An 18464-nucleotide genomic window follows, 5' to 3' on the forward strand; every position below is an offset into this window, starting at 1 on the left:
TATTGTGGTTTGTGTATATGTGTGTATATATATATATATATGTGTGTATATATGTGTGTGTGTGTATGTATATATATATCACTGAAAAAACCATAGGTTTCACACATGTTATAGTTAGCGGAAATTTTACTGATAAAAAACCAATGAAATTCCCCCGTTATAGTTAGTGCAGGCAACTATAACTCACGCGACCGCAATGCTCTGCTGATGCTAATACTGTATTTAGACACTTATTTGCCCATGTCTTCTTCCATACATTTTTAGCTATACATATATTACAAATATTTTTTTTTCATAAAGACACATATGTCATCAGCAGAAGATTGCGGTCGCGTGAGTTATAGTTGCCTGCACTAACTATAACGGGGGAATTTCATTGGTTTTTTATCAGTAAAATTTCCGCTAACTATAACATGTGTGAAACCTATGGTTTTTTCAGTGAATTTGCAAGGTTTTTTAAATGCTAATTCCTAACTATAACGTGTGTGAAACCTATGGTTTTTTCAGTGAATTTGTACGGTTTTTTAAATGCTAAGTTACTTTACGCCATTCGTGGCGTGCGCGCCCACTTAACGCAGTTAGTGCCGTTCACGCACGGTGGGCACGCGGTGCGCTACGCGCACCGCGTGCCCACGTTACGCTAGATGGGCCATGTACGCACGATGCGCTTCGTGCACCGTGCGCACATGGAGGACATATGATGCACTTCGTTTTGAAAGGTAATATTTTAATTTTTCGTATATGTTATAAGCCATGCACAAATGGTGCCCTTCGGGCACCATTTGCACACGGGGTGGAGAGAGTGTGGATAATTTTTTTTTTTATTATTATTTTTTTTTATATTTTAGTTTAACTCATCTTTCATAAGCCATGCACAATTGGTGCCCTTCGGGCACAAATTGCACACGGGGTGGGGAGAGTGTGGATAATTTTTTTTTTTTTATAATTTTTTACCATACGCGTACGGTAAGCGTAATCGGCGAAATTAGCGAAAAAATAAAAATTCCGTTTTTGGCCTTGGGGGATCTTTGGGGACTCCCTCAACATTGCTATGTGTGTGGGAGCTGTCTAAACAGCCCCTTTACATGTTTTTGTGCTTTATATTTTAAACATCACTCTCAGTGCGAGAGAGAAAATGGCGGCCGCCGCTTCCTGGTTTCGGCCGATTCGAATGTTTACTAAGATCTAAGAGCCAATCAGAATCGCGCTCGCGCACGCCACCGAAGCGTACCGTAAGCGCACCGTAAGCTGGCTCAGATATATATATTGATTTAAAGGCTATTTTCTCAGAATCTACTGAACAGATTTACACCAAACCTACAAAAGGCACTTCCTTGACCTGAGGACTACCTCTCTGCCAAATTTCTAGTAATTCTGTTCAGCCGTTCGGGCTGTAGCCCTGTCTAAAGGTCCTATGGAAAAATGCATGGGAAAAACGCGTTTTGGGACCTCCCTTTTATCTCAGCCCCCGCTTGACGAATCCCCCCGAGACTTTCAGAGTAGGAGCGGAGCGTAGCGCCCCACCTATTTTGAAAAATTCGCGAGGATTCGTCGACCGGCGCCAAAGTTATTCAAAATAGAATGTTGCGGATTTCCTATGGAAACGTGGTCCTAACTATAACTACCTACTGGCGACCGCCAGTAGGTAATATATATATATATATATATATATATATATAAAATTTATATTTAGCCATAAAATACTTGCATATTCATGGTTAAGGCATGCATTATATATTATATAAATTTCCATTCAACCCCACAACCCATACCCACCATAAACCCTAAACTTACCCTTGCCACCCAAAAACCCATACCCACACTAAACTCTAAAAATTCCATGGAAACCCAAAAAACTCATACACACCCTAATCCCTAAAATTAACCTTGCCACCCAAAATCCATACCCACCCTAAATCCTAAAAATACCCGACACCCAAAAACCCAAACCCACCGTAAAAGTACCCTTGCCATCCAAAAACCCATACCCACCCCAAACCCTAAGAACTTAGAATTTACTCAATACTTACATCTACAAAGCATATGCCTTTACCATTCATGCCTTTATAACAAAATTTGCTGTAAAGGCATGCGTTGTAAAGGCATATGCGTGGTAAGGTCTTGTGTTGTAATGGTAATGAGTCATAATGGCATATGCGCTGTAATAACCGTGTTGTATTGGCATACGATGTAATGAACAAGTCGTAATGGTTGTTTCCCGCTGGGGGGTCTACTTGGTACTTTGCACATCTGCATTCTGAAATGATCACAAACGTATAGAAAAGCAGCATAGAGCCAGAGAGGCCATGACGGGAGTCTGGCCCTAAAGGTTTTCAGGGTTTGGCAACTCAATGAAAGTGGAAATACAAGGAGCCTCCTTGACCACCTTCAGAGCATGGGAAGCCTGGGCTCAGGCGCCAATTTCAACCCCTCTGTTTTTTCTTTATTCCTTCGTCTTACATTATTTGTCTCTTACAGTGTTGTTCTGGGCTTGTTAATTCCTGCATTCCCCAGCAAGTTTTGAGTTCTGCCAAGCCACCAAACGAGAGAGCCAGGAGTATCTGAGTGAGCCTTTTGTGCACCTTTGTTCGTGAACACCTGGATTTGACTGCAGTGCGAGCTCAGTTGGAATTCATTCAAACTAAACATTTTTTCCACTTCTAATCTACCATTGACTTCCCCACACGGGATATGTAGGAACAGTACACCTCGGTACGTCATTGATGTCATGGGTAATATTTGATGAGTGTGAGGTCATGAACAGGGCATTTAGAGAGGTAAGGAAATGCATATGTCGCTTAATTAGACCACGATTGGCAAAAACACTTGCTCCAGGGTTCTAGTGTAATAGACCACGCCTCACTGCCTTGTAAGGGAAATGCTTATGCACGTTGTAATGCACAGTGATCACTTAATAACATAATCAAATATTTGTATTGCCCACATTAGGGAATAAAATAACTCTTCATCTTTCTCTTAATTTTGTTTGTAGTTCTACTACCAATACTGATGGAAAGACTTGAGAAATTTCAGTTTATGAAGGTAAGCGACTCTAGCTTTTAAAATGCTTCCTTCATACAGAGTTCATTTTAAAATTGTAATACTTGTGGAAAACTAGGTCTAGATGTACTGGAATGTCACAACTTTCAGAGATATTACGATTCATGTGACAAAAATTATTTATGGTTCAATGGTTTTGGGGATGGCTTAAAGAATATTGAAGATAATGGATAGATAATGTTGGACAGTCCATCAATATTTGATAGAATAAGATTAGTGGAGTTAGGCAATGTAATAAAAAAATACTCTAGAATGTAAAAAAATAAAATAACTTATCTTAACGCTGCCGCGTCCCTGCTCTGCATCAGGACTCCGCTAGTACCGAACAGGAACCAGGAAGCACCCAGGCTGCCCTGACCAATTATAATGCTGCAATGCAGCATTGTGATTGGTCTGAGCACCCTGAATCTGCGCTCAGCCAGAGAATGGGGGCCTGGGCATGTTCTCAATGTAGGCTGTAAAGCAGCGTGTATGGAGAACATGGGAAGTGTGCATGACTGTTTTGGCCAGTCCCAGATGGCCCACCAAACAGTCATTGCACACTTGGAGTGGGCAAACCACTCCTACCCTGCCGTGATAGCAGAGCAGCCCCACCCGCTTGCAAAGCAGCATGGAAACATAAAATGATAATAACTTTGTTATTATCATTTTATGTTTCCTTTATTTACACTGCTTAAAAACAGTGAGGCGATGCTCCTCCACCTTAGCGGAGAAGCCGCCACTGGTTTCAACCTAACATAGTCTTAAGCGAATACGAGGTATATTGTTCATACATGCCATTTAAAAAAAATCCATCAGACTGTATATAACCTTATAAACATCTATAAAGACAATGAATAAGTCTACAAAACACAACTCCCACTCCGACTATTACTTCTTAAAACTTGTGAAGAGATAAGGTTGACTTAGTATGGTGGGGTTGCGACAGGATCTGAAAGTAGTACCTTCCCTTGAGAATTGCTAAACTTTTGAGTTTTATGCCACTAGAGACACATTTGTGTTACATATTTAGCTTTTTTTATGGAATTGGGAAATGACTAGTAACGATCTAATATGGGGTTTATAATTTTTCCACTGGGAAAAAGAAAATTGAAGCACATTGGAATGTAGACCTTGCCAGCAGATTAGGATTGCCAAATCCTTCCAGTCTGCTTGCATCCTCATATCTTGCAAGGCCCCTTTGTCTTCTGCCCTTTCTTCATTTACACAACACTAGGATCCTACTTTATATTTGTACCTAGTGATTAATAAGAATCTTGGGACTCGGACTTCCATCACCTGTACTGCTGTACAGGGGGGGGGGGGGGGGCTTGGGGTTGCTCATTCAATCCAACAATATTTAACCAAATTTGTCTCCTGAACCTGCGTCCGCTCAGCCCAAATTCTGTTAAAATCCTTATTACACTGAACAAAGCCCATTCCCGAAGTGTACATTTTATTAAGTCATTTAGAGACCTTGTTCATGCCTTTTAATCAAGCACAAGCAAAGACAGAGTGAGAAGTAAAGGGCGATGAGGTGAGATGGGTAGGTGAAGGTCAAGTGAAGGGCGTAAGGGCAGTGTCATTAGATGTTTTCACCCCACGGCCTTATTGCACTTCCTGACTTATGTTGTCGTGGGCTAAACAGTGTCGTCTTGGTGTGCAGACGGCATGGCTTCCTCAGTACACATCACCAGTACAACCTTCTCTACACTACTCCCCCATCACAAAAAATCTCCACTCAAACAGAGCCTTACCTACACCGGTGTCGTATCTCCAACAAAGTTACTACCCAGGCCTCTTGCTCTTTATGTGTTGGATTCCCACTTCACTTCCAAACTCCAGCTGTCCTGTTAATGGCATCCTTTCTTCTCTTCCTAAGTCTCCAGCAGCTATTTTGTTCATTTTGTTAGTGTAAGTGTTTTAGTAGCAGTTGGCTTTCGCCCCATTCATTCAAGACACACAACTCCAGAGCAGTCATTTTTCGCCTCCAGGGGAACTAGATTAATTAAACCCGTTGGACTCGTTTTGCTGTCAAAACCATTAGGAGTCTTAGATCAGACCCATGCAGTACATGTGGTGCTTTAGTTGGTTTAAGTGAGCAGAAAGTTTCTCTCTGAAATCCATTCTTTCTTTTTCCTTCACGTATTGCTCATCAGGTTTACAGTTTCTCGCCTTCGGTTTCTCTTTTCTTGGCTCAGACAGTGTCAATGTAGTAACATAAGGGCTTGAGGCGACCACAAAAATATATTTCGAAATGTCCTAAAGGTATATTGCAACTCAAAATTGCCTTACCGACTCAAAAAGTACACTTTACAACGGATTGAGATTCCGAAGTGGAGGGTGGTGGGGGAGGGAGAGCTATCCATGCACACAGTAGAAGGTGTATCTGAAGAACAGAGTCCACCCTTGCACGTGAATGCTGCACATGGGTGGAAGCATGCAGGGGTCTAGCGGAATGCCCCCTGCGCTCCCACCGATGTTATGCACAGGATGCTACTTTTCTAAATGCAGGATTCAGCTAATTTCATTGAATGGTCATTTTTGCGCTGCAAAGGATTTGTATATTTTCTCAGCCAAAAACATGAAGGTCGAGTCACAAATCAGTTGGTGCGCAAAAACCCAGCCCAACCCTTTGTACATTGGACTCACAGTGCTTTTGTCAACCCACCTATGCCTTTTGATATTATGTTTTTGAAACCATTTTAGTGGCATACATGTGGACAACTTTGATCTCGTTATGCAATATAATCGATTGTTGTATACTCACCAATGTGTCATGTGCCTTGTGTTTCAGAGAATACGAGTCCTGCATGCACCGCTGCAAGTGATGCTCGTTGGTGGTTTGTAAGTGTAACTTTCTTTCCAGTCTTTCAGCACTAGAGACTAGTACTTTAGTTGTGCAAATTAAAGTCAGGTAACACTGCCGTAAACTGGCTGTGTTTATTTAAATATGGTTTTCTCTTCCCTAAAAGTGGTGAGGAATTACTCATCTTAGACTAATTATTAAACATACAGCAATTGGAAAACAACCCGTGCTGTTTACTCATAAAGGTCAAAATCTCTACCTCCTATGTTTCAACTTCGATGTTTTGCGACAAAATGATGTCCATTTACAACCCGAGGTAATTAACCGCCTGTGAGCTTAAATCTCAAGTAATCATAGGCATCTTGCATATACATCACACCCGTTCATCTGTTTAGGTTCATTGTAACCCTAGACACACAGGCTCCTTCACTTCTTCTAACTGGATAAATGTGCACTACTTCCCTCAAAGATAAGCTTTGAACTTGGGGGTACCCTCCTGTGCCCCAGATGTATCAGTGACTTCCTTAGCACCTGTAATTCCCCTCCCATGCCCTCTCCTTGAAAGGGGAAGGAACAGGGAGTTACAAAAATGCCAGAAAATAAAATCTTACTGTGCTTATATGTGAACTTCTGGGAAGTTGTACCTTAAAGATTCCCCATACTGCACTTTGTCCATGGTACGGTGCTATTTTGCTAATTTATGAGAATTTGACTTTTCCTGTCTCTTGTTTCACATGTTGTGCTTAAGGTCTTCAGGTCAGTTTGCAGGCCATCGCTACAGCACCTGTTCGCATTCCTATGGTCCTTATGTTTGCAATGCTTATTGCTTTTCTAGTCTCTTTGCTGAGTTTTCCATAGGGGTCATGGAGCCAGCAGCCCTCTCCTGCAGTTCCTCATTTTTTCTTGAATAGGCTGGTCTGTTGCTTGCTCCACTCACCTATTTTAGAGTATCTTGGACGCAGCAGTTGTCACCAACTATTCTCATTCTAAAAGCCCATAGTGAGTTCGGTTTACTATCCAATTGTGTATGCAGTGCTTCCAGAGACCTAAACCGCCTTCTCAATATTGAGAGCCCTGACATATGAATTTCAGTAGATCTCTCGCCTGTCTTTGTTGGCTGGTGTACTTGAGTGGCATAGCAGCCACAAAATATTTCTGATGGAAACGTCTTCCTGCAGAAACAGATTCCTCAGCTCATGAATATCCTCCAAGTCCAGACTGGATATGGAACCAGACGCTCTCTACCCCTACCAGATGGTGTCATGCAGCTTCATCCACCCAGAATGCGATGCCACCAGAACATAACTAGGACTGGTGCTGTGGCGTCACTCCCCGTTTTCGAAGCCTCATTGATCTAGGAAGAGAGCTCTTTGTGTTTCACTGATTAAATTCCGCAGCGATCAACAGCAACTAGAAGGCCAATGTCTCAACCTAGATTTTTGAGGTTTAACCCTGCTGCAGATGCAGTAAAAAGATTTTCTTACTGCTTTCTCACTACATATAGTGTCTTGGATCTGACTATGATCCCTTGAACTGCAGTTGTTATTTAATGTGCCCAAAGGCCACTAGGAAGCTGGAGGACAAACAATTTTTAGCCATAGCTTCGACAGATACACACACAACAGTGGTTGCATTCTCCAACAGGTAAGTCTCAATGTAGGAACGATGATGCAGAAGCCACAAAACACAGAAACATCCACCACTAGAAGAAGGAGAGCAAACATTTCTTCTCCCAGGGCCATTCAAAGACTCAATACTTCAAAACATGCGCTGTTTTCACCTTCAAACGCTGCTGGGTGATAGTGGCGAAAGAGACGGTTTGGACCTGTTTGATGAAGCCAGGTCTGGTGGCTTAGAGGACTAATGCATCCACTGTAGGGGCCTGTGTTCCACCTCATGGACACAGGTTCAAATCCCGGCAGGTCCACTCACCCTTTCACCCTTCTGAGCTCGATGAAATTAGTTTCATTGAGTTGGGTAACAATAAACATCTGTTATTCAGCTCCAAGATACCGTTGGGTGAATGTGTGCCATACAAATATGTTATGCCCCTCTGGATGAACACCTCCTTAAAGCCTAAAGGTTCACCAGGAAGTAGAAACATTTCTGATTGAGTTGTGATTCCCTAGCAATGTCCGACTGAGTCTACGGACACACAAAGGACAATGTTGTGAAGGATGAGCACCTCCTTGTAACACAGCAGCTGTTTTTCCCTGACATATCTCCAGAGGGGAACACCCTCACCACTCAGCCACCCCCTCCTCCTTTTAGAAGAAATTTGTCCCTTCACCTTAGTGGGACAAAAGCAGCCAAAGGGCTAGAAATACCTATACCACCGACTGAAATAAAATCCAGTATTTTGACTGATTTCCTGTCGCCATTTTCAGCAGTTTCAGAACCCCTATGTCCTTTCTGCGAGGCACTTGCCAGAAAAAAATCTTTTCGGTCCCAGCAGTCCACAGACAAAATGTATGATGAAACCTTGACCAGAGTTTGGTGGTTCAACTCCATCTGCCAAATTGAACTTGACCGGGAGTCCAAAAGACTTCACTCTGTGGGCAGTCTTTGCATCAAGAAGGCTGACCTTATGCACAGCCTACACCATGTGTCTTCTGGGCCATTACATCTACCCCTTGTGGGAACTGCCATAAATTATGGTAATATGCTTCCCTGAACACATGAAGTAACCATTTTAAGACTTGATCAACAACTGTCGGGATGACTCACAAACAAATCTTGAGTTGAGACCTGGGATCCGCTAACACGGTGGCCCAATCCATGGCCACAACAGTACTTTGGCCGTCATTCTTGGAGGCATTCTACGGGCTTCTTGTGAGATGTCCTGGCAACTTGAATTGATATGCCCTTCAGTGGCTAGTAGCTGTTCTGGGAGAACAACAACTCCTCCCTAGAAATTTCCATTTAAAAAACAGTTGTGGTGCACCATGCTCACTGTGACTGGCCTCCCTGATGCTTCAGTTACCCCGGAGCACAACTGTCACGTCATCAGCAACCGTCCCACTTGATTTAGAAACCACAGTATATGTACCGCCCATTTTGTGACTTGGGTCCATCTAAGGGATACCAGCAGCAGCAGCAATCCACTCTCTGCTGAACCTTCTGCTGGATCTGCTGCCTCAAAACCTTTTGGCTTTGCCCCATCCGCAGCACAGGTGGAGGAGTGATTTCCAATCCCTCCACCAGCTGGGAAAGCATAACATCAGACTGCGTGGTCTTCCAGCTTATCAGACGATCTATGCTTTCCACCAGGATGTGGTCCCTGGTACCTCGATCTGGGAGGCAGAGCTTATTGCCCTGATTAGAAAAGGGGCTTAGAAGTGGAGCCCTTGCAGTGAAGGGGTAAATGATTTTGCTCTCCTAAATTCTGGGTCCCCAAGAAGGACAGAGACCTGAGGCTAACCTGGAACTCTGTTCCCCCAGCCGGTTTATGTGGCAGGACAAGTTGGCCTGACAAATTCAGCGTAAGTATTTACCAAGGCCCTGGCAGAGGTGGCGGCTTCCATGTATTCTTTAACTCGGCTGACTGATTGGTAAAGGCGGGGTCAGCTACACTGGTTACATAAGCTCTTCAGAGAACTATAACTCTCCTTCAGAATGTGGCTTTTAACAGCAACACCTAGAGATCTCACAAACACGCTGCCTAAAAGCTTGAAGCTCAGTGGGTGACTACTGCTCCCGGAAACAGAAGCAAATGTTGTTTCCCAGCATACGTGAGGCCCATCCAGCTGTGGCCACACAACCTCTCATCAGCTGTTCCACTGCTGCTGTGTCGCTACAGATGGACAAAAAATCAGACAACACATGGTCCCCGATTAGCTTCAATCACCGTTTTTCATGGGAACGGGCAACGTTTATTTTGGCATTTTCTTTTGTCTCAGTGGCACATACAAAACTGCACTTTTCTCCCTCACGTATCAGGCTATCACAGAAAGAAATACTGCTGTCTGGGGTGGTTGTTGATAGAAATTGTTAGACAGCTCGAAAACTGTCTTATGCTTCTTAAATGCTGCTTTTTTTCTCTCTTTGCAGCTTGATCTTCATGGTTCCAGTTGCCTGTTCACTGTTCCCTCAAAGATGGTAGTAGACTTTTTTTTCTTTCTCATTTATTTCATCATAATGTAAGATGCAGTCTGTAATAAAATAAGCATGTTTTACAGAGAGAAGCCTTCTGGCTGTCGTAACGATTACTAGAGTTAAACTGTTAATACAACATTAGTCCAAATTAATTCCCAGGTTTCACCACCTACATAACTAGCGTGGAGAAGTTCTGTGATGCACTTAATGTTGCTTCTACGTTTTTCTAATTTAAATTGATGTGTATGGCTCAGCTGTACAGCTTTAGACACATGGCTTCCATTCACAATTTGTGTAAGACCCCTCATTTCAGCCCTGATTATGGGTGGGGTGTCTAGTTTCTGATGGAGCCAAGTCTTCCATACCTGCTTTTTCTGTCAGTGAAGCACAAAGAAACATGTCTTCTGGGCATCTCAACTCACTGTCTTTGAGTTTTGTTAAAACAGCTGTGATTGGATAGAGCTTAGAAGGTGCCTCTGTCAGGGCAAGCATGTTTTTAACTTATGGTTTGTGTGGTGGTAAGTGGGAGGTTTCGTTTAAGGGATACCTTCACTGTGAAAGAACCCGCCATTTTCCTTCAGGTAAAACTCTGGTACAGGATGTATTGGAGACATCTTTCTCAAATGAGTTTGGGAGGAAAACATTGATTGATGGGGGAAGCCTTGAAATGAACACAACCAAACAAACACCCTCCACAATCTACAGTTTGAAAAGACACCCGCCTTTTAATGTATCATCCACATTTTTGAAAGGGGTGTGTGATGTAAGATCACTACTAGTACAGCGCAAAGTGTTCCATCACTGCCAAGTGGACACATGAAATAAAGGCCACATCATTGAAGTGATCGACTCAAGCCTCCCCTCCCTTACTTATTTAAAAACCCTATTTTAGGTCTTGTGAGAATAATGCATTACGTCCTTGCTGTGCAGACATCATGTGATCTGGAACATAAGAGTTATTTCAGATTCTCTGTGTGCCATTGTTCTGTTGCAGTGTCCAACTTTTCTGAAGTGTGTATGTGCAAAGTTTTGGTTTGTGAGGTTCCTCGCTGTTTGAAAGTGCCACATTTGTATAATCAACATTGATTCTTTCCTGTCTTTTAGTTCTTTGGCCGTGAATAACCTGGAACCACAGCTCAGGGACTCCATTTTGGCCAAATATGGAGACAAAGTTCGCTATGTCTATTTTAACAAGGGACTGTAACCAGCTGCCTGTGACACCTGCCAGTCCACGACTCCCAGGCCCCGGAGCAGGACAATGAGTGACAGCCCGCAGTGCTGTCAGCAGCAGTCTTTCATTCAGAGAGCCTGTGAAACTAGGTCAACCGCTTGTAAGCCCCGCCTTAAACCGCCACATTCAGCAACTTCTCATATACCTCACAAAATGTTACACAAACCTTTAGAAACGTTTGACTTCTGGAAACCGTGAAGTGTTCAGAGCGCTGCTGGAGCAGTCAGCCCTGCCAAAGACACCGGAACTGGAAATCCAGACTCACCCTCTGTGCAGTGCCTTTTCCTGAAAAGAGACCACAGATCCAGCGCCAAGAGGCAGCATCTTTTGTGGAATGTGCTTTTCAGTGTCACCTATATGCTTCAACCGCCAATCATTTAAGAGATGTTTTACTTGTTCATTTAAGAGATGTTTTACTTGTTATGAACCCCTTTGCTGCCACTTTTAATGTTGTGTTGCTCAAGCAGTCACACGTCCAGGAAGGGTATTTAATATTCGCATCATGTCATTGTTTTAGCGACTGGCACCCAAGTCCTTATTGTTACAAATACAGGATTCACCTCTAAAGAAGACACTGCTCTGCTTGGAAGCAGCTGCTTTATCAGGCGATGGATGGGATCCGAAACCAACTTTTCAATTAGAATGGTGTTGGCTGTTGGGGAGTTTTCTGTCTTTTAAACTGGACCTGCGGTCTTAACCTCAAAGACCAGACAAATTGGAAAGTGTTACATAGTCGTTGTGTTACTTTTACTGATATTCGTTTGGTATTGCTCTTCTCCACCACCTCTCTCAAGGTGTTCCTTCTGCAGTGTCGACTGATCGCAGCTGCTGCACTTCATTCCCGCTTTCAATTTAAGATTTACACCATGCAAAGATTTTTATTAGTTACTACAAACTGAATAAACACAATCTTGCTGAATGGGATTCTGAAATTGAGTCACTACTTGAATAAACAATATTTAACAGTAACCGTACCATAAACACTTGCAGAGCCTTAAAACTGCTGAGTAAAATTAACTTTGGCATAAAACAGTCACTGACTACCGACAGTCTGCTCACTGATGTACCCAAGTGTCTGCAGGGCTCTCAGTGGTGTTCAAGGGCAGTCAGTCTCCACTCGTATTTGTTTATTGTTTCAATTAACTAAAATTGTTAACAAAAGTTAAAAGGCTGGTTGGAGCTCACTCCGTCCAGACACTTTTTGAGTTTAGATAAAACATAATCATTTCATTTAACAAAACTGTTAATCATATTTTAGACATTCCACTCTCTCAAGCCTTGCTCGGGTCACCCCTAAAATCCTAGCTTGCATCGGTCGCTTTGCAGGGCTAGACACTAAATGGCTGGTAGGCTACTTCTCTGCCTGAAGAAAACTGATCAGTCTTGCCGCGTATCACCCTGCTGACCTGATCGCTCCAAGCGAGTCTAGCCCAGCATCTTTCATCCCAGAGGCCCTAGGAGTGCTGTGTGAAAATGAGGTGGCTTTCTCCATCCTTCCTTAACCCTCTTTTTCCTGCTTTCACTCCAATTTTAGGTCAGACTGTGTGTAAGTCATTCTATGTGCCACTGAGTAGGAAAGCTCCCCTGTCTCTGACCTTGCTTGACATCCTTGCCAGAGGTATGAATAAGTCTGCCACCATCCTAAATTGGGAATGAATAGGTAGCAAGAAATGTTATGGAACACTCCTCTACTTGTTTCACAGATATTATTAGATCATAAAGCTCATAAACTGCAGTGTTGTGAATGCAAAGGCGCCAGAAGTAGGGGTGTACTGCGATCCGGTAAGGGTGCGTGGTGCACCGAACCTATGGATTATTATTTTTTTTGCTTCTCGCTGCAAACAACTTTGTTCTGTTTGTTCTTCTCTCATGTGTTTTGGCGCAAAAGAGAGTTTTGACCTCCTCTCCAAGGTGTGATTGGAGAGGTGTTCAACCGCTGTCCTCTCTTGTTGGTGAGCTGTGTGATCGCATCATGCAGAGTGAACAGGCGTTTTTTGATTTTGGCAGTACAACAGTCCGTTGTAACTCCCAGTTGAATGACGCTTAAGTTTTGTTTGATTCAGAAGACTATTTGTATTCCCCTGGTATTTTCTCTACCCTGTGACTTGGTTAACATTTCTACAGTACTCAGGAATAAGAGGTGCTAATTTTCCAGTGCTGCATGTATCTTCTGTTTACTTACTGGATGTTGTAAGGACCCGGAACATTTTTTCAACGCTGTTGACAATATTGGTTGTCGTCTATATTTCTGTCTGTTGCAGCAGGGTTCGTTTGAGAGCTCCCGGATGTTACATCTACACATTGTGGGTAGGTGTGTTTCAGTTGGTTCCCCCTAATGCTTCGGGTACTAATATCCGCTTTAATAATCAGTCGAAGCCTCCTTCTTGACATAGTGTTTTCTCTTTCTGTCCTTCTCCACCCCAGAACACGCAGAGTGGGTCTCATGAATCCATGCTGCCAGGTTTTCAAAAAGCAGTATTCATATTTCTTTTCAGGTATCTCTAGTTGCATGACTATTATTAAGCTAAGAATCGGAGAGTACACACATTTTTATTGGTGTTATCATTGTATTGTATTTTACAGGTCTCCTTCTCCACTGTCCCCTTCCTTACCTTCCCCAGCTTCATCACTTCATTAGTCTATATTTATTCAAACCAGACTTTGGGACTATCATACATAGCATCATCCGATCCTGAGGATACAAGGCCTTGACAAAGAGGTGATGGTGAAATATGACATGTTAAAAGTTAGTTTACACTCTACATTATCAATGCATCTGTTGTGTACATTTACTATATCATGAGTGATAAATGTCCTATAAATGTACCTCAGTAAATCCATTGTTGGGGCATGGAAATACAAAACATTGGTGTGGGTGAAGGTAAGGAGATTTTCCATAGTGAAAATATGTCCTCATAAGAAAAAAAAAGTTGCTCAGTGGAAATACACTGATACATTCCATTCCACCACATGGAAGCGTGAACTTGCCATTCTTCACCATGAGTATATTTGTATCCACGTGAGTTCTCCTTGGAGTCTGGGAAAGTGCAGGATACCAGGTGTACTTCTAGAATTCCTAGTTAAATCTACAAAAGTTAGCAATGCAATCAAAACATAGGCATAGAATTGACAGTAAATTTACTCATGTAAATGTAATCATAATAACACCTCTATTAAAGTTTGAGTATGAAGGTGCAAATCTCCTAATAAAGTTCCGTTTTTTTCCCTTACAATGTATTCAATGCACTGGTCAGAAACGCATTAAGTCAATGTTAGTATGTTGTTGAAAATTTAAAATGCAACATGTTTTATATCATTTCCAGATCATCTAATATTTAGCTTTATCATATCCGTCGTTCAAAAGACATGTTCACAATGAGGCAACCAAAAAGGAAGAAAACTATACACGGCATGCTTTCCCATCCAGATATTGCACCTCCTCCAAAGGGGAGGGATCTCTTCTTCCCCTGTACACGGTTTATGATTGGCCAATGTCAATTTCTAGTCACTTGCAAGAAGAAAAAAACAAACAAAAAAGAATGGCTACACCCAATATTGGTGTTCTAGCGCTAAAAGAAACCGAGAATACCATGTGGAGTAGATACCGAAATGAAAAAAAAGAATCAGCCAAAATGTCTGATTTTCCAGCTTTTTTCGAAAATAGAGATAGTTGGGTTCAGAATGCAGATGCATAGAGTAGCTAAGAAAAGGCGCGCCCTCACAGGTGCATTCGTCTGATGTGCGGGAGATTGATTTGGTAATTCTCCAAGAAATGTTTTGGAGCAAAGTGAGTCACCCTGGTGCCTGGTGCGCAGAAAGAGATGGCTCACGTGTTGAAGTGCCTGGTGACAAATACAAAGAGATTTTCAAATACATCTCTGTCCCCTGGAGTCAGTGCACTGCTTCGAGGTGATTGGAAAGGAGCAGCAAGAAGGCAGTCCAAGAAGAACCCTCGCCACGAGATTTTGGACAAGTTCAGCACTCTATGTCCAATCTCAATCCCGGCTCCAGAATAATCGGCCAAATTCAAAAGCCCAGAAGCTCTTTTGTGAAGTTTTCCCCTGACATGTGCGTGCGAGCGTACGGCAGAATACAGCAGGCAAACATGGGAATTGCAGATCGGGAAGCATTACGGTTTCGTTTACCACAATCACCAATCCTGCACGTGTTCTGGCAGTGTTCATAAACGGGGCCGCGCCCCACGCTGATGCGCAGTGACGCTCTTGAATTTTATGATAATAAAATTGAATAAATACACATAAAATAATAAAAAATAGAGCATTCCAATAAAGGTTTGCACTGTATCGTGAAAGAATTTCATGATGAGAAGGCTGACATTTTCGTTGCCTCCTAGAAACAAATATCTGCAAATGCCGATCTTTTAATATGAAATAATGAATTGTAGAAATTAGCATTCCATAATGATCTGGAGGAGCCTGCGTATCAATCAACAATTTCATTCAATCAATCAACAATTGTAGACAGCTGCTTATCACCCTTGAGGGTATCCAGGTGCTGGGGGGAGCTGCTGCTGGGAGTTGTCAGTCGAACATCTGTAGGGTGAGTGCAGTCCAGAGGTGGAGTGTGAGGCCATTCCAGGTCTTGCCCTCAAGTAGGAGTGCTACATGCCGAAGCCTAGAGGTTCCCGGTAGTGATGTAATCACTACCTGGAGCAGGTGCTGCCACTTCTGCTTTTGCGGAAGCGGGGCATGTGGGTGAGGGAGATGGAGCATAGTTGTCTGCTGTGTTGGTGGAAGTTCAGTCTGTGGTTGAGGTAGGCTGGCCCTTTGTTGTGCAGGGGCTTGTAGGCGTGGGTCAGCAGTTTGAACTTGCACCTTTTGTTGGATGGGGAGTCAGTGGCACTCTGAGGTGGGGGGGTGATGTGGGCTCTTTTCTGGAGGTCGAGGATGAGCCTGACTGTAGCATTTTGGATCGTCGCAGTCTGCTCAGTAGTTATGAGGTGATGCCCAACTAGAAGAAGTTTCCTTACTGCCGGCGGCTGGTGATGGCAGTTGAGTGACGGTGCATCTGGTGTTCATGGGAAGCCATTGGAATATTTTCTGGAGCATTTGGAAGGTGACGAGGCAGGCTGAGGAGACAGCGTTAATCTGCTTCTTCATGGTGAGCTTGTTGTCGAGTATGATGTTGAGGTTTCTGGCATGGTCTGTCGCAGTGGGCGAGGGGCCCAGTTCCGCTGGCCACCAGGAGTCCCAAAGATGAATGCCTCTGTTTTGTCGGTGTTGAGTTTCAGGCATTTTAAAAAAAAAGTTTTATTTAGCACAAACTAGACCCAAGACATCGAGTATCAAAACTCTTTACATGAGCACCAGTTACATTACACAAGGACACATTTGTTTTGCATCCAGCTAGCTACACTGGTCATGCACCTGTGGCAATTGGTTTTGGTCTTAGTGGGGTTTGAGAATAGAGAGAGGATAAGCAGAGTGTCGTCAGTGTATGATATGATGTTCATTCCATAGGATTTGACCAGGAGGGCCAGGGTGGCCATGTATGTGTTGGACAGGATTGGACTCAGTGAGTGTTCTTTGGGCCTGTGGTGTAATGAGGGAGGCAGCACTCTGGGTTCTTCCGGTGAGGATGGAAGCAAACCATTTAAGGCTATTTCCTTGGATCCCCATCTAATAGAATCCATGTAGGAGGGTGTTGTGTGACACGGTGTTTAAGGCTGCGGGGAGGTTGAGGAGGATCAGGGCTGCAGTCTCTCCTTGGTCTAAGAGAGATTGGTTGTCATCGGTAGGCTGCGATTACGGTGGTTTCTGTGCTGTGATTAGCACGAAATCCCGCTTGGTATGGATCCAGGATGTTGCTGATCTCTGCGTGGTAGGAGAGTTGGCTGTTTATTATTACACATGCTTATTCAAGTTAAACAACTATCTATTATGTTGTAACTGCTATTGAAATATGTATTAAAGTTTATTTGAAAGAGACCAAATCTGGAAAAACAGATTATTTTACTAAAAGTGGGGTGAGTCCCACTGAGAGCTAGAGTCCACTTCTACACTAACGTGCCACATACCTGTCCGTGTTTATCATCTGAGGTAATACTATAGCTTGGCTCGGGCTCCAGATGTCATTGCAAGTGGTAGAAATTATTTGAAGTTGTGTAATGCTTGTCAAATGTCACCTACGCTTAGGCCAGTGGTTTTCAAACTGTGGTGCGTCCCACCCCTGGGAGAATGAGAGGGAGCTCGGCAGGATATCAGTGGGACACTAGGTCCAAGGCAGAAAACACACTGTGTGCGCTGCTTCTGCCATTTTAAATGTTCTGCTTCAGGCAGTGTTGCAGAGCAGCAGCCATTTCTGAAATAAAGACAAGAGATTGTAAGGAAATGCCTCTTTTTGCATGATCACCCCCATAGATTTGGACTGATGCTGCTGGTTTTTTGACTGAGAGTGCACGGAGGCCTGCTAAACATACCTCAGTGCCAGTGTTCTAGCCTTTTACAAAATCTATGTTGAATTGGCTACCCCCAATTGGCATAAGCTGACTTACTTATAAGTCCCTAGTATATGTTGCAATGGGTACCCATGGCATGTGAGACAGAGTGTTCCCGCAGGGCTGCAGCATTGGTTCTGCCACCCTTGGTGGAAAAATGTCGATCACACTCTTGAAGGATGGCCCATTTGTTTAGGTAGACAGCTGGTGGTGGCAACAGAGAGGGGAGACCAGTGCCCAAATTGGTTTCCTCATGGGCATGTAGTCCACAGGTAGCCCCACATCTAAGGTGAGCTACCAAGCTCCTGCCATTCAAGGAAGGAAGGGTTCAGACATCGTGGGAGTAGGCAGAATAGTGCGCTCTAGGATTTCTGGATACCACACATGGCCAAATGTCATCACAAGGCATGAGAGATCCTGGTGGCCCATTGACTAGTAACCACATCATCCTCCAGGGGACTTTCTGGGCATAGATATAGCACCCTGAACCTCAGATCACGGCAGAACTGAAGAAAGGACCAAAGAAGGACCGCCCTGCTGAACCCTAGGGCCTAGCAAAAGATGCTGCACTGACTGCTTGACTGCACCTGCTGCAGCTTTGGCTAGCAAAGAGAGCAAAGAGAGGTCTGTGCCTGTGTCTCCTGACTCACTGAAAAGTCGCTTGTGAGCCCTAAACCAAAGTAGTGATTTCATGGGTCAGTCAGCTGCCCCCTGGTACCAGCACCAGGGCCAATCGAAGCAGAAGAAGCCCAATTTGGAAAGTCAGTAGCTACTTTCTGCGAATCGCCACTGACTGCCGCTGGACGACCAAAGAGACTGATCTTCGATGGCCA

At 43.6% G+C, this 18464-nt stretch overlaps 1 protein-coding gene across 5 annotated transcripts in view; it reads left to right on the forward strand.

The window, feature by feature from the left end:
- Positions 1-12098, forward strand: part of SFXN2 (sideroflexin 2) — a 158217-nt gene extending 146119 nt beyond the window's left edge. For all 5 annotated transcript variants that reach the window (XM_085606545.1, XM_085606543.1, XM_085606544.1 and 2 more), the window contains 4 exons: positions 2993-3042; positions 5837-5886; positions 9899-9946; positions 11048-12098. In XM_085606545.1, coding sequence (XP_085462671.1) covers positions 2993-3042; positions 5837-5886; positions 9899-9946; positions 11048-11147 — 248 coding nt within the window. In that variant the 3' untranslated portion in view covers positions 11148-12098. The remainder of the gene's footprint in view (positions 1-2992; positions 3043-5836; positions 5887-9898; positions 9947-11047) is intronic.
- The last annotated feature ends 6366 nt before the right edge of the window (positions 12099-18464 follow it).

This window comes from Triturus cristatus, chromosome 1_2 (assembly GCF_964204655.1).
Source record: "Triturus cristatus chromosome 1_2, aTriCri1.1, whole genome shotgun sequence".
Classification (NCBI taxonomy): domain Eukaryota; kingdom Metazoa; phylum Chordata; class Amphibia; order Caudata; family Salamandridae; genus Triturus; species Triturus cristatus.